The sequence below is a fragment of the Takifugu rubripes genome, chromosome 4, assembly GCF_901000725.2.
Source record: "Takifugu rubripes chromosome 4, fTakRub1.2, whole genome shotgun sequence".
NCBI lineage: Eukaryota > Metazoa > Chordata > Actinopteri > Tetraodontiformes > Tetraodontidae > Takifugu > Takifugu rubripes.
This window is the reverse complement of record NC_042288.1, coordinates 2,731,235-2,746,996: the sequence shown is the minus strand read 5'-3', so window position 1 is coordinate 2,746,996 and position 15,762 is coordinate 2,731,235. Positions and strand designations below refer to the sequence as shown.

At 44.4% G+C, this 15,762-nt stretch overlaps 1 protein-coding gene across 2 annotated transcripts; it reads right to left on the bottom strand.

The window, feature by feature from the left end:
• Positions 1–1,948: 1,948 nt before the first annotated feature.
• mypn (myopalladin) lies at positions 1,949–15,689 on the bottom strand. 2 transcript variants are annotated; one of them, XM_011602935.2, is made up of 21 exons: positions 15,310–15,689; positions 13,400–14,461; positions 11,212–11,387; positions 11,082–11,133; positions 10,579–10,996; positions 10,426–10,500; positions 10,206–10,347; positions 9,749–9,772; positions 9,239–9,355; positions 8,438–9,158; positions 6,767–7,819; positions 6,562–6,691; positions 5,955–6,032; positions 4,494–4,715; positions 4,279–4,428; positions 4,122–4,201; positions 3,910–4,036; positions 3,609–3,816; positions 3,365–3,530; positions 3,070–3,203; positions 1,949–2,962 (listed from the first exon to the last, which is right to left on the bottom strand). In XM_011602935.2, the coding sequence occupies exons 2-21, from the start codon at positions 14,458–14,460 to the stop codon at positions 2,784–2,786; spliced, it is 5,313 nt and encodes a 1,770-aa protein (XP_011601237.2). In that variant the 5' UTR covers position 14,461; positions 15,310–15,689; the 3' UTR covers positions 1,949–2,783. The 2 variants fall into 2 exon arrangements, with proteins under 2 accessions (XP_011601237.2, XP_029690708.1); XM_029834848.1 differs by lacking the exon at positions 5,955–6,032.
• Positions 15,690–15,762: the final 73 nt, after the last annotated feature.

The window sequence follows — 15,762 nt, the reverse complement described above, 5'->3', positions numbered from 1 at the left end:
GGCTTGTCTGAGCACTGGAGGACAAGCAATGTGTTCTGTCAAAAGCCATATGTCACCACTGAGGAGTGACCCGTCTGCTCAGACTCAAACATGTGCAGCCCTGTTAATGCAGAAATGGACATTGGGTCTTATGTTTACAGGAGAAAGTGCAGGAAAGGATTTATGGATTATCTTGATAAATCTAGGCATCCTTTAGTATTGGGAGCAGTGTTATACCTAATATTACAGAGCATATAATAAAAGAAAGTGTTTTAAAAGACCATTAACATGACAGTTATTCTGTTGAATGCATTACCAGGAGCAAGTCATCTATAGAATGTGGATAATATACTGAGCAACCCACTGAGCAGCTGGTGAAATGAGTCTTTGAGTATAATTAGGTCACATAAGGTGGATGTAATTTTATGCTTATTTGAACTCTCTTCCCCTCTAATTGGACTGATTAGCAATGCTTAATTGGCTTCTAAGCTGGTGTATTCTTTTAGAATTTGGTGCTGATTTAAACTAACTGGATGCTGATAGTCAAAACAAACTCTCAGCAGTGACAGAACTCATATTAAATCTTTATTAACCTCAGAAGAGGAAGGGCCAACTGCTATAACTGGAATATCTCCATATACAAGGAAAAATGCCTCTGGTTTTTGAACAAATATAACTTTATTTCAAAAACAAAACGTTTAAACAATGTGCAACTTTAAAGCAGAGGAGCACGTACTTTCAAACCTTCCTCTCATTTTTTTTTGTCCTAAACGTTGAATTATTTGTATCTCTGTCCAATAGGAACCTGTGGAGAACACCAAAACACACCAAGACTCTTTAGGTTTCAGCCAACACAACTGTAGGGGGACCCAACAGGGTAACTGCGACTGTAATTGTGATGAGCGTGATGATGAATTATACAGCAGTTAATTGGTAATAGATGTTGTCACGCAAGCACATGAAAAATGATGGTGCAAAAAATTTGACAGACAAGAAATGCATTTGTTTGATGCCTTTAAAATTAAATTATTCAAGATATAATCCTCTGAACTCTTTCTGATGATTAATTATTAAAGATATAATCCTCTAAAACTCTTTGTTATTTAACAAAATATTTTTATGTATTGTACAAAATTTGAAAGAAAGGAAAAAGCAAAACTTAACCATATAAGTACAGTGATTAACAGTTGTTGCACATTAATTAAAAATAGTGTGAAAACTATATTGTCATTATCTTAGTATTAGTCACCGTCGTAATAGTAGTAATAAGTAATAGTTGTAGTAGTAATAGTAGCAGTCACAGTAGTATTAGTATTAGTAGTATTAATAGTGGTGGTAGTAGTGATAGTAATAATAATAGAAATAATAGTGACACTAATAGTAGTAGTTAAACAGTATAGTTGTAGTAGTAGTGGTAACAGTAATAGTAATAACAGTAATAGTAGTGGTAGCAATAGTAGTAGTAGTAACAGTAATAGTTGTAGTAGTATTAACAGTAATAGTAGTAGCAGTAATAGTAGTGGTAGCAATAGTAGTAGTAGTAACAGTAATCCTAGTGGTAGCAATAGTAGTAGTAGTAGCAATAGTAGTAATATTAACAGTAATAGTAGTAGCAGTTATAGTTGTGGTAGCAATAGTAGTAGTAATAGTATTAGTAACAGTAATAGTAGTAGCAGTAATAGTAGTGGTAGCAATAGTAGTAGTAGTAACAGTAATAGTAGTAGCAGTAATAGTAGTGGTAGCAATAGTAGTAGTAGTAACAGTAATAGTAGTAGCAGTAATAGTAGTGGTAGCAATAGTAGTAGTAGTAGTAACAGTAATAGTAGTACGGTAGTAGTAACAGTAATAGTCATAGTAGTAGCAGTAATAGTAGTGGTAGCAATAGTGGTAGTAGTAGCAATAGTAGTAGTAGTAACAGTAATAGTAGTAGTAGCAGTAGCAGTAATAGTAGTGGTAGCAATAATAGTAGTAGTAGCAGTAATAGTAGTGGTAGCAATAGTAGTAGTAGTAGTAGAAACAGTAATAGTCGTAGTAGTAGCAGTAATTAAGATTAAGATGTACTTTATTCATCCCCGTGGGGAAATTGAATCTAATTGAATCTAATAGTTCTAATAGTAGAATTGAATTTAATAGTAGTGGTAGCAATAGTAGTAGTAGTAGTAGTAACAGTAATAGTAGTGGTAGCAATATTAGTAGTCCTCCAGAGTCCAGAAAATTGCATTTAGGGTATATTTGAAGTCATGAGTCTTAATTAACTTTATGAGTAGATGAGTGTGTTAATGATCGGAGTGTAATGTGGGATGACTGAACTACTAAATATTGTGAGCATTAATATATTTGAATTGTCAGTTATGGGACAATTGTTTCCTTGAGTTGACAATGTAAATAAATAAACAGCTGACACATTAAATCACAGATAAGGCTTATAAAGGCCTTAACTAATGGTAATTAATGTACCCTTAGTGTACCACCAGTGCAAGTATATATGTGTTGCAATAAAGAAGTAAAATGAAATTCAGGAGAGCAAGTACCATTATGAGAATAGTACTGATGCAAGCAACATTTAGCAACAACCTCACTGTCACAACCAAATTTGATATAGAAAAAACTGTCAGACATGTTTTAAGGCCTCTGCTGGCTCGAGAGCTAAGACTTTGCAGTCATTTTTGTTTTCTGGATGTGAAACTGGCATCGCGTGGCTTGACAGCGTGGAGGACAAAAACCCACCATCACTGCTGATGGTTGACACACAGTTTTGTGGTTTCCTTGACGCAAATCAGATGACCCGACGGCGTAGTCAGGCCTCACAGCTCTTCGCTCTCCAGCATGGCCTCGGCGGGGGAGCTGGAGAAGAGGATGGGGCTGGTCTCAGAGGTGGGGAACACAGACTTGATGTCAAGCCCCTGGCCCGTCAGAGCTGCGTAGCGGCTGCCTGTCCGCGGAGCCTTCCTCATGGGGGCAGGGATGCTCTGATGCCACTGAGCTGAAGGTGCAGCAGACAGCTAGTATTACGACTTAGAGTGCCAGGCTTACAAATGCCGTACAAGTCTCAACAAGGTTGATAACTACGCAGCTATAGAGGATATTAACCATAGATATCGAGCCTGCATGTGCACGACACTATTCCAGCTTCATTTTTTGCTGAAACTGTGTACCAGCCCGCATCATCCTTTTTTGTTGGTTGGATAAGGAGACAAACGTATCCTGTTGCATCCCGAGTCATACTGAAATAGACAGAAACACAAGAGTTAAATCCCAAAGGAACCATTCAATCGGTAGGACATCACCTTATCGAATTTGTCAGAGTGTAGTCTCGGTATAAAGAACCTACATAGTTTTAACTGGAACCAAAGGCAAAAGAACTTTACTTCTGGCGTTTGCTTACGTGATTCTCTCTTTAGTATTCGGTATCGAGTCATTGTCTTTCTTCCAGAAGATGGCAGGAGGGGGCATACCCACAACTCGGCATTCCAACCTGACGGGAGTTCCTTCGGGAATCCCCATGTTCTGCAGCTTTTCCAAGAACTGGGGAGGATACTTCATCTCTTTCTCTGGGGTGGAAGTGATTTGAATGAATGTGGCTTCAAAGCCAAGGCACAAGACACAGCAGGGAACCACCTCTTTCTTACCCACGACTGTCAGTTCCAGGCTAAAGGAGCTCTGTCCCGCTTTGTTGCTTGCAATGCACGTGTATGTGCCGGAATCCTTCTGTGTCAGAGGATCAATGACCAGAGAGTGCACTCCATTCTCCCGCACCAGCATCTTATGATACAGGTCTGAGTAGATGGGTTTCCCGTTGACCAACCACATCAACTCTGGGATGGGTAGACCACTCACCTGGAGGACAAGAAAACAGTGAAATCAATGAGAGGGAAAACATAATGAAAACCAATTCCCACATTTTCTGTGGTCCCCTGGCCTGATTCTCACTTTACAGTCTAGCCTGCACAGTTTTCCCTCATGAGCCAGCATGTCTCCTGGAGCTTGAAGGAAATGAGGCTGAAAAAAGCGCTCCTGGGTTTGCTCACCCTCAGCATCCCGTACGCAGGATTGCCCCCTGAAAAGAATGTGTAAGCAGAGGGGACATGATATATGATGTCAAAATGATCCAGTTCCTCCACTTGCAAATGACTTCTGCTCACCTCTGAGAATGAAAATGGGACAGTCGGGTTCTGAGAGGTCCCGTTTGGACTATCAAATGACCTGAGCAGCTGATCCGTCCCTGATGGTGATTAAACAAGAGTTTGGATTTTGCTTTCAGAGGGAAGCTCATGCTAACTCAGACAAGAAGTGTACTACCTGTGGATTAGCCGCCATTACGGTGTAGTTCCCATCATCATCACTGGTCGTGCACTCAATATGTAAAGCACAGGTTCCATCCCCCTCTCTTATCTTCCTGTAATGGACGTTCTTTTTTAAGATCTGCTTGCCATCTTTGAACCAGTAAACCTGTTGAGGATTTACAGATAAATGTATTGCTTCCTAAGGGGGGGTTACAGTTGTGTCTCCCTCACCTTTGGAACAGGGATTCCCAATATTTTACATGAGAAGGTGACAGGGACGCCCTCCGTAGCTTTGAAGTTCTTCAGCTTCTTCTCAAAGATGGGCGCTATACATTTCCCAGTGGGGACATCATCATGTTGAACTTCATCATCCGATTCCTCCACAGGCGTTCGTTCTAAACGAAATTCTATCTCACTCAAGAGCCTCTGCTCAAAACTGGACACTTTGTACTCCTGGGAAAAAAAAGAAACCCATGATGTAAAGTCAAAGCCAAATGATGCATCCCAGCACTGAACTGTGCTGGACAGTAACATGCATACGGTATCTTAGAAGCTGATGCTCAGAGTTAAAATACAAATGCATCTTCCCTGTTTTCCAACAGGATTAATCTGTTGGGATTTGATCATTTTAAGGTATAGGCCAATATTTTTGCTTTCTCTTAAAAAATGAAGTCACTCCTCTGTTCAGTCCTCTGGTCTTCCCTCTGTGCCCTGGTATCACACCGTCTAACTGCAGTTAGCTTTAAAGGTGATTTTACGTCCTAGTTAGTCTGCGGGTACCTCCTAAAGCCTCCTATAACTCCTAGGCTGGTGATGGTGTTAGATGATTGTCTGTTCTGTGGTCCAAATTAGCTTGGCAACATTGAAAAACTGATAAAGTTTATATAAAGACTTTACAACAGGATTTGCAGATGGATGATAGCAACTCTTATGGTTGCGTTTGTCCCAAATATATTTTACTTCCACCAAAGCCTCTTCTTCTGTTATAGTGAATTTTTACAATCTTTCCACTTTATGCTCTCCAAAGATCTCCAAATTATATCAGAAGTGTCTAGAATGATAAATAACAGGGAATAGGAAGGAGATGTGTTTTGGATTTTGGCAACTGTCCATCAAACGTAATCAAAGATGCAGCACAAGCTCTTACTACAAGTCTGATTATGTGCAGTCATCTAGTAACTGTAGCATTAGAGTAGCAATTTATAAGCAGAACTGTCAAACTGGCATGTCACATGACATGCAGCAGCACATGCCTGGCAGCACTGGTGGAAGAAAACAGAGAACAGAGATGATGAACTGCAGCACTCAAAATTAAAGAAAAACAATCCAACACTCACTTCCTTGTTTGAGTCACACTAAGAAATGCTTACATCACCTCAGACAGTACAAAAAGACAAATTTAATAACAGTGGTTGGGAAATAAGGGTATTTTCTATGTGAAAAAAAAAATCACAAAAAAGGAAACAAGACGTTTCGATGAGTTAATTGTATAGAAAGCAGCAACATTCAATAAGTTTAATGGATTCTTACCCTAAAATCAGTTGAATTCCCTGAATATTAGTAAATGTTATGTGTAATATTAGATAAAGCTTTATAGATAAGTTTAGGAGAACTGCGGTTTCTCCTTTTAGTTGCATTATTTTAATGACCCGTACAGCCGAGAGCACGCCGCTGTGGGGAGGATCCTTGTACCTCGTCATAGCTAACGACAGTAGCAGGAAAGTTTGATCCGACAGGTCTGCTCGCTGTTTTCCCCCCAACACTCAGCTTCTATGAGAGGACAGGGATGGATGATGAACACTGACATACACACATTGTACATTCTGATGGAAGAACACAAGTTGGCGTTACTAGCATGCATACGTTAGGTGATGGTACACACGGGTAAATGACAGTACAAGATGAAGTCAGGAACGTGCGGCTTGAACATGGGTTCTTCCTCATTTCTCAGACATTGTGAGGGCAGCTTCCTTAATATGAACATTAGTTAAGATACAACCAAATTATCCTTTAAAGGATTAAAACAGATACCAGCATTTGGTTAGATGGCAGCTAGCATTCACATACCTTCACCTTTGTGTCAATTCAAATCTACCAACATCCAATGCCCAGACATTAGACACATAAATATCTAAACAGGGATGTAATTGAAAATGAAATCAACATTTCGATAAAGGAGGACTTCGGTGCTAATTTGTTTTGTCTTAGGTAATTTGTTTTGTCTTTGAAATCATTTTCCATTTCACCACTGCTACCGATGGAGGGAAATCAGCTAAATAATCATGAGAGTATATAGTACCTGTTGATGTGCAAAATGTGGAGTTTCCTCTCTAAATCGAAGCTTTTTCTCAATTTCATGGAGAATCTCTTTGCTTTCACGAACATTATCTGTTGATTGAGGTCGTGCCTTTGGGACGCTCTTTTTAAGCCTGAAAGACATGAAAGACGGTCAATCGGGCTGCACCATCGGTCTCACGAATGACAGGTCATTGGGAAAGGCGTACCCGGACGGAGCCCCCTTCGGCAGGCCCATCGAGTTGGTTGGCTGAGCCAGGGAGAGGGATGGGAGGACGGAACTTAGAAATGCCACGGGATTCTGAATAGGGCTCGGAGTGGAGCTGCTGGAGGTGGGGGAGGATGCATGTAGGGGCGACTGAGCTCGGATGGCGAACGAGCTGCTCAGGAGAGACGACGATCCCGGTGTGGGAGAAGACACAAGGGAGGATGGAGGGCTGGTGGGAGACATCAGAACCCGTGTGGGAAAAACCCTCGGGGGTGGGGAGAAAGGTGGAATGGTGGGAGAACTTGCCTCTGAGGAGTTGAGCTCTGCAGCAAGTTCCTGCAGCAGAGGTACTGGGGATTCTGTTAGAGGGGGGCTCCTGACTGGGGAGAAAGTCTGTGCAGCTATGAATTCTTTTGGACGGGCATAGTTGAAGGGGAGGGAGGAGGGTGTGAGATTCATGAGGAAGGCATGGGTGCTCCTCAGCTGGGCTGCTGGAGACGTGATCTGCTGCGAGGATGGGGTGGATCGCACGGGCGCTGCACTCAGCTTTGGTGCCAGGGGAGTCAGAGAGTTTGCTGTGGGTCCAGCTCTTGCAACGGGGGACAGACAGAGGTGGGCAGTATGGAGGGTATCCATCTGACTTACGGGGGGGATGCTCTGAGGAGCAGCTCCTCCTATCTGTGGGGGAGGTGGAGGGGATGTCACCAGTGAGGACGTTTTTAGCTGAGGAGCAGGAATATGCAAGGCTTGAGGAGGAGCAGGAGAGGTTTGGAGAGGGGGAGAAAAGGTGGTGTTGACCATTGGAGCGAGAGGGGCAGAGGTCGGCAGAGCTGTAGAGGGAGGTGTCGCGGTGTGGAAATGTGGAGGATTGGGACCCCGGTTTATTTGAGAAGACCAGGATAGACCTTGTCCGGAGGTCTGGACCTCGGGCTGGACCTGGACGTGCGTGGTGGGGTGGAATTGAGGTTGGAGTTGAGTTTGTGTCTGTGGTTCCGTCTCCTGCTGCTGCTCCAACAGGACCTGGTTGTGCAGAAGCTGGAGCTGAGCTGGGTCCCTGTCAATTAAAACAACAACAAATGGCCCAGCTTAAAAAAATCACACTATACATGGTCAAAGGTGAGGGGGGGAAGCTTGCTGCACTCCTCTAATAAACCATCCATGTAAACCCCAGCAGTGAAGAATATGCTGCCCTTTTATGGGATACAAACAAGAACCCTGCATTTACTCACCTACAGCTTTCAAATTGAATGCATCACTATTTATTTATCAAATTCATGTAAAATGTCTCAGACTAATCTATCTAAATTGTATTTTGTCTTTTAGGCAAATGAGACTAAAATAAGGACAATCAAACATGCAAGAATTCATTTCCAACATTATCTAGAACTATCAGAGCATCAAAAACACGTAGACTTACAAGTAGAAAATACCATCCTTTGTTTTAGAAAGCTGCAAAGCCCACATTTGAAGTCTGAGTGGATGCGTTTATGAATTGTAGCTGGTTGAAGCTGCTTGTAAATGCAGTGGAGGAAGAACCTCCCACCTCTTATTACACCCTTTAATGTAACACAAGAGCAGTGTTCACAACTCATCTATAAAAAATCTCCTTTCCTCCCACACTGCAGCCATCGGCTGGTTCCACTTGTTGTTTTTTATTATCTGTTCTACTCACAGTTTGGGCTTAGCTCGGACCGGTGGCGGTTCCTTGGCAGACATCTGAGCAGCATCTTCAGACTGACAGGATGTGTCACTTTGCGCTTCTTCTTCATCCTCCGGCAATTTGAAGTGCACGCGCAGGCCAGCTCTGGAGCTGGAGCGCGGGTCCTTGTGGTTTGTCAGGGTGCCTGACTTTAAGCAGGAGTTGGGAGGGGGATCCGGAAGAGGCACTACAACCTGATTCCCATTCTCATGGTCGGGGGCATCCTTAACTTTGGTATCACGAAAGGACACTGAAGATCTGGAAACCTGCCCAACTGGAGCATCATAAGCAGGCACAAAGGTGAAGGGTTTGGTGTAAGAATGCCCCCCCTGGTTGTTTTGGGGCTCTGGATTAGCTCCACTGGGTTCAACAGGGCTCTGGTGGAGGTAGACAGGATTTAAACGTTGAGCGCTGAGGCAGTAGCTGCTGCTCTGACTGCAGGTTTGCACACTGGGTGAACTGGTGCATGGTGGATCTGGTCGCAACATGCTGGAGTTGTGGGGATCCAAGCGGAGGGTGCAGGTGTTTAAGGGCTCCAGCCGTATGTTACCAGAGATGAGCGGGTCCAGGCAAATGGTGCTGGAGTGGGGCTTGATGCTGTTGGTCACAGTCACCTCTGGTTGGGGTTCTTGGCTTTGGCCAGGCTCCACCTGTACACTGCTCAAAGGCCTGACATGGTTGCTGTTGCCATTCCCTGATGAAATCACAGAAATATGTTAATTAGATGCAATTAAATAACAGCAAATGGACGCCAGCAATTTTAGAAAACATTACCTTGGACCCTTAGTGCAGCTGTGCTGGAGACAGTTCCAAACGTGTTACTTGCAGTACAAGTAAACATGCCAGAATCTTCAGGAAAAACTTCAGCAATCACCAGAGTGCATATTTCCTCTAAAATATAATTGGTTTTTAAAATGACACAATGCTGTGTTGCTACATAAAACCAAGTTCTTATCTAGAGAGACTTCCAGTATGCATTAGTGAGGACAGACACACAACTTGTGGGTAAAAACTCCTTCTGCATTTGAGTCTATCTGCAGCTAAATCAGGTTACAGTGATCTACCGGGGCAGTTTGATACAGGATGAGAGGAAGCCTTATATGGTCTAGAGTCAGGGGAACGCAGCCTTGGCTTATATACAGAAGAGGAGCACAAGGCTCGGCTTAGACTATAAACACTTCAGTAAAAGGCAATATGTACTGTGGCTGCAGCATCATTAACACACAACCAACTGCTTTGGTGCACACATCCCTTGTGCATGAAGGTGGGGATTCAAACGCTTACCTGGTTCAGCTGGAGATCTGGGCTCTGGAACAGAAGTAAACACCAAAAGTTCCCCATCACTGCTGAGTCACTGTTTTCTTAGGATGTCAGTTGTGATCTTAATTTTCCACAGAGCCACAAAACATTTGAGTGGGATGCCAAACGCAGTTTAACACATCTCCATACTTATCAAGTGAAATACGGACGGAAAAAAAAACATTTAAAAGAAGAAGATAAGATTTTCCTTGGAAAAAGTCTTTCCACTGCACTTCCAAAAACACATACAAATATACCTGCAGGCTTCTACACAGGCCACAGTTTGTTCAAAACACTTTTTAATGTTTCCAGTCTGTAGAATAAGTGCTTGAGGGGATCATTAAATATTTTTGAACTTGAATGACCACTACTACTGCCACAGCTACTTCTGCTACTAACAACAACAACAACAACAACAACAACAATCATAATTATGCCTTACTTTTCTGTAGGATCCTGAAATCTGGGGAATCCTCAATCATGCTTTCATTCCTATACCAGGCCACTCGCGGGGACGGTACTCCTTTCACACGGCACTCTAGCACCACCAATTGGCCTTCGGATGCATAGAGCTCTTGCAGGTTCTGGAGGGACAACAAACAGTCGATGGTAGATCTGAAGGCAGATGAAGACTAGAGTGGAGAACACGCAGAGGAACGTACCTTTGTGAATATGGGTGCTGCCATGACAGGCTGCCCATTCAGACCTTGCAGATAATTACAGCTGGGGGCCTGATTCTGGACATTAGTTGATAAGGTGGTTAAAACAAACAGAGCTAATCTAATAATATGGGCGGAAGTTGATGGTGGTTGTACCTCAGGGTGGGATGCCTGGGTGGGAGGTGTCAAAGCAGGTGGAGGGGATGGAACTGCGCTCAAAGGCAGCGAGGTGGCTGCTGAGGCGGACTGCGCTGGCGGCAGCAAGGACACGGGTGAAATGGCTGTCTGACTTTCAGGATGTTCTGGGTCACTTGCTGACAAAGCAGAAATCCCCTGCACAGATAGCGTTGGATCCGCCTGCTCGGTCACCTGCGTTGCAGGCTTCGCCGGGGTTTGGGAGAAATCTGAGACTGGAAGTATTTTTGCAGGAGGTTCTGGGGGTATTTGGTTAGTTGTTGGTGGGGGCGGTGGCTCTGCTGGTTCCTCAGTGGCTGCTTCAGGAGATAACAGAGGGTCTTCCTGCTCTGCAGAGAGAGCCTGACTTGAAAATGGGGGTAAAGATTTTGGCTGAAACCTTCAAATAGCAGAAAGAAAGACGATACTCGCGATCAAATAAAGTGGCTCAATAGTTAAAATGAAAATGGGGCTTAAACACTCACTGGGCTGTGTGTTCAAAATGATGCTCTCCCTCGGAGTCAGAGGAGGAGGCACCTGCACAAATAAACACACATTCTTCATCAGCAACAGGGTAAAGCACAGCTGTGGCCGTGAGGAAGGGACGGACACCACCTTCCACGTAGATCTCAGCTGACGTGGAGTCGGTGCCGTAGATGTTAGAGGCAAAGCAGGAGTAGCGCCCGGTGTCTTCTTCAAACGCTTCTGAGATGATGAGAGAGTGGAGCTCGCCGTCGTTGATGATCTGAATATCAGGGCTGTTCTCCAGCTCCTTGCCCTCACAGAACCATCTGCAATAATACACAAAGGTCTGGCTTATTTCCATTCCAATAAATGTCCCGACCTGCAATTTTGTTTCAGCAGGACGTCTCCTCTCTTAACTGGCCCCCTGACACTGGTCTCTCACTACACTAATACTGGGGAAAAGATCCCAGTCATTTAAAGACTATGATGAAGAACAAACACATCACAAACATCTGAAGCCAAATCATCTCTTATACTTAATCATTCTGGCTATATTATGACATAAAAAGGCTCCATACTTTTGGAAACACCAAACAAAAAATAAATAGCAGTAAATTCCCAAAGCTCTGAGCTCCAGTCGTAAACAGCCCGTTCATTTTCTCATATGCTAATAATAAACGTCCAGCTTTCCACATCCTGACCAGCGACTTATGCTCAATCTATTTTCAACAAATGAACTTTGATGCTTTACCAGATCAGGCCAATGAACACAGAGGAATGTGCAGATGGAATTCTAAAATCAGGGCAGTAGAACATTCGTACGGGAAGGTCAGAGTTATGTTGTCTCAGAGTTATGTTGTCTCAGAGTTATGTTGTCTGATATTCTACAAGCACCAAAATCCAGCAGTTAAAAACAAGCCAGTAATCCAGGCGTAGCTTTCAGCTTAAATTCTCTAGTCAGCCAGATCTGAGGTGAGCTATATCATTTCAAATGAGTAAGGGTCTAAATTGAAAGCATGAGTAGTAGATGAGCTGGACGGTCTGTGAGGCTGAGACCCTGCTTGCTGCACCTGTCGGGGTTATTTTCCTACGGATGTCAGAGCCACCGAGGAGATTCCCACTGGAGCCCAGAGCTCTGACTGACTGACACAATCTCATACGCAAAGTGCTAAACATAGACTTGTAATACACGCAGTGTTTCACTCTGACACACCAGGGACAGGAAATCTGAGCCTGAAACTTTGGCTTTAAAATACAACTAGTGATGACAGCGGCAGTTTTAGGTTTTAAACATCATAAAATGAACATTCGTGGGACAAGTGCAAACGCCACACCACAAACTAGTGGCACATTTGGGGGACATGCAGAAAAAGAACAAAAGCAGCTCTCTAAATGAGAAAATAAAGATACTGGCTGAGGAATGTCAGTGTAAAGCACCTTACCAGACACGTCACGGTGCTGTCAAGAGCTCGCTCGGTTCCATTATCAGACACAACTACAGCTCGCTGTGCTTGTCCGGGCTAAAAATGGCAGAGAGCGACATTCTCTCCAGACAAGTGTACGTTCATGGCTCAACAATGTTAGTGAGACCAACAAGCCCATGCCCCCTATAGTCTGACACCCTGTGACTAACAGACAAGGTTAACATAAGTGTCACGAATAAGCCAGAACGATGGCTAAATCCATCTCACTTGCTGAAAAAATGTTTTCATTTCTGCCGAGGGGTCAACATGTGGGTCGTGTTTTGTGGACATCATTCTATGGAAGAGGCAGGGAACCCTGGGGGTTCTGTTATCACGCACATGCACCGTTCAGGAACAGCTGTCATCACATGTCACTTTTGTCTGCAAGTATCAGAAAAACAGCATCATGACTGAGGAACTTCAGCATCATCGCAGCTCTGCTCATGTGATGTTCTCCAGGTTTTCAATTCTTGGCCTCTGATTTAATCATCTTTTTCACTTGTGTGAAATCACTATTGAAAACAACAGCTGATTTCCACAATGTTAACTTTAGGTTTATCTCCATGGCAACACTTCATACATTTTACTACAAGTCTGGGCCGATGAAAGCTTGACCAACAACTTCTTGAAAACTCTACTAACAACAACTAATACGGAACTAAACCGAATGTTAGAGTGGATGATATAATATAAATGGTTAAATATGAATAATTTACTTCAGATTCAGTGAGTTTGAATGGAAACGTGACGCCACAGCTCCACTCTGTAGATCGTGACGTCATCCGTGGGAGCAAACATCCTCGAGGTTCGGTCCGTTTTGAAGAGAACATGATTAGAAGTCACAGGTCAGCCTGGTGCTGTTTGGGTTTGCTTACCTGACTTCAGGCAGCGGGAATCCTCTTACGATGCAGTCCAACTGCACCTTGCTGCCCTCGGCGATCTCCCTGCTCTTCAGTTTCTGGATAAAATGAGGCGGCTCACATACAGGCTCTGCTGGGTAGGACGTCTCTGTCAGGACACGACCGTCGGTCTCTTTCTCGACGTCCTGGTCGAGACAGTTTTGCTGCAGCGCCTCAGTAATCCTGCAGTCCTGAAAGTGGCCGATCCCAGCGTCCGGCTGCTCCTCTGTTTGGTGGCTAACAGCAGGGTAAGGCCTCTCCCTCTCCTCCTCTGTGGACATGAGGGCACGCTCCCTGGTATCCTCATCCAGGGGATCAAATGATCCATCATTGTGGCTCTTGTTCTGGCTCCTAGTCCGGTGGGATTTGCAAGATCTGGGTCGTATCCGTTTGGAGCTGTTAGCCTTGAACAGAGAAGAGAGCTCCTCGATAAAGTCCGCTGCCTTGTTGAGGAATTCTTTCTTGGACTGGGTCTCCAGGTTATAGGGAGCGTTTCTCCCCCCCCTGTTGGAGTCATTGATTCCTTCGCCGCTGTCCCGGCTGTTCCTGATCATGTTGTCATGCCGTGAGGATGTCTTGTGCATCGTCCTGTCTTGGGTGAAGGATATGTGAGCTGCTGGCAGTTTGTTGAATTCAGGAAGTGGCTGGTTGGTGGGGGCGGTGAAGGGGGCCACTGAGTGGTTAGCCAATGGGACAGGCAGGGGTTCAGATGAGGCTGAGGATGAGTGGGTTTTGGACAGGGCTGCTGGGGTGACAGAGGCGCTGACCTCTGCCCTGTCCTCGTGTCCGATGGCCTGCCGGGCCAGGTTTACGCTCTTGTCCAGCTCCTCTTGGCTCAGGAAGGCCGAGAGATCTGGAAAATGGACATCGCCGTGGCCCATGTGGTCATTTGCTTTACCCTTCAAGGGGCAGTGGAACTGAAGGTGCGAGGAGGAGGCATCTGCGCGGCTGTGACGATGCTGGGCCCTGGCCTCAGCCATGTAGCTCTCCCTTAAGAGCTGAGACAGGGACTGAGGCTGCTCTGTGTTCTCCTGCATGCTGTGTAAAACAAAACCAGGTAATCTGTGACATTAATTAAGATGAATACGCTTGCAAGGACCCTTTCCTCACAGCTGTTTTTACAATTTACATCACAAGAACTGTTAGTGTGCAACTGGTAACAAGACTCTCCGGTCTAAATATCACAATATTTTGTTTTGATCTTGTTTTGAACACAATTCACTCTATTTCACATCTGAAATATTGGATCGTTCTGGAATTCCGAAGCTGCAGGTGAACGTAGGGGACATCTGGTAAAAATAGCGTTTTTATTTTAGCATGATTTCAGCCTTGACTGGGTATCAAGTTTGTGAACTGATACCAGATCTGCAATAAAATAATCCCGTCTCCCCCTCCCCAATATATAAAACCTACAAATATATAAGATTTAGTCTTGCAACAAACTCTGATTATAGGTGCGTTATTGAGTACAGACACATGCTACTGACACTCAAATCAGTGCAATTAAGAGACATACCCGGTGCCCTTCCAACAAACCCGAGGCTGCAGCTGTTGTGTGCATTAATCCTCTGCAAACAGGCTCCAACCTCACCAAGTCATATCTAATAATAGCTGAGGGCTCCGCTTACACGAAGAAAAATCAACAAAAAAGCAGTTCCCCGGCTCACCCTTGTTATCCGAAATTTGACCAGCCAAAATAATCATTAATCAAATGGCACAAGCAGAACTTTAATTATGTGACCCTGAACACCACACCACCCACGCCAGTACACATAATTCAATTAAACATTCCAACAGAAATAGACCAGAGACTCGCTGTCAGACATTTTGCAGAGCTTATGACAACACAACACTGGACAATTCACATCGCAGGTGGTGACATTTACCTTCAGAATAAACCCAGCTGGGCCTTGCAAAGAGTGCGTGCACCTGTGCACAAACAAGGAGATTCCAGTCTTCCTGCGGCTGCCACCTGTGGAAAAAGCCTCAAATGGAGGCAGCTGTCCAGCCTTCACGGTTTTACCACTAACCCCGAGTTTATAGTGGGGGGAATAAATGGAGCCGAGTAGCTGGGGGAACTTTTCGCCACAAGGAACATTTGTCAGGGCATTGGTCGCAGGTTATTTTGGGGAAGCCTGGCCCATGTGTCACTTATTGGCAGTGGGAGGAGAGGGGAAGGGATGGGAGGGGGGTGCATGCTGTAAAGGAAGTTCACCTGCAGTGGTCTCAGACAAAATAAACTTTTCTGAGCATCTAACTCTGCAGCAATAGATGCCACCTGTAACTTTAATCTCCATTTAACGATGCTGCGCTCCTCCCGTTCCTGTGTGGTTATTCAT

Excerpts from the sequence above, each read along its gene's own strand:
- mypn (XM_011602935.2), bottom strand. The coding sequence starts at position 14,460 with ATGCAGGAGAACACAGAGCAGCCTCAGTCCCTGTCTCAGCTCTTAAGG. Across the intron at positions 9,159-9,238 it reads AGCTGCACTAAGGGTCCAAG|GGAATGGCAACAGCAACCAT; the intron begins GTAATGTTTTCT and ends TGATTTCATCAG. Across the intron at positions 4,202-4,278 it reads TAATGGCGGCTAATCCACAG|GGACGGATCAGCTGCTCAGG; the intron begins GTAGTACACTTC and ends AATCACCATCAG.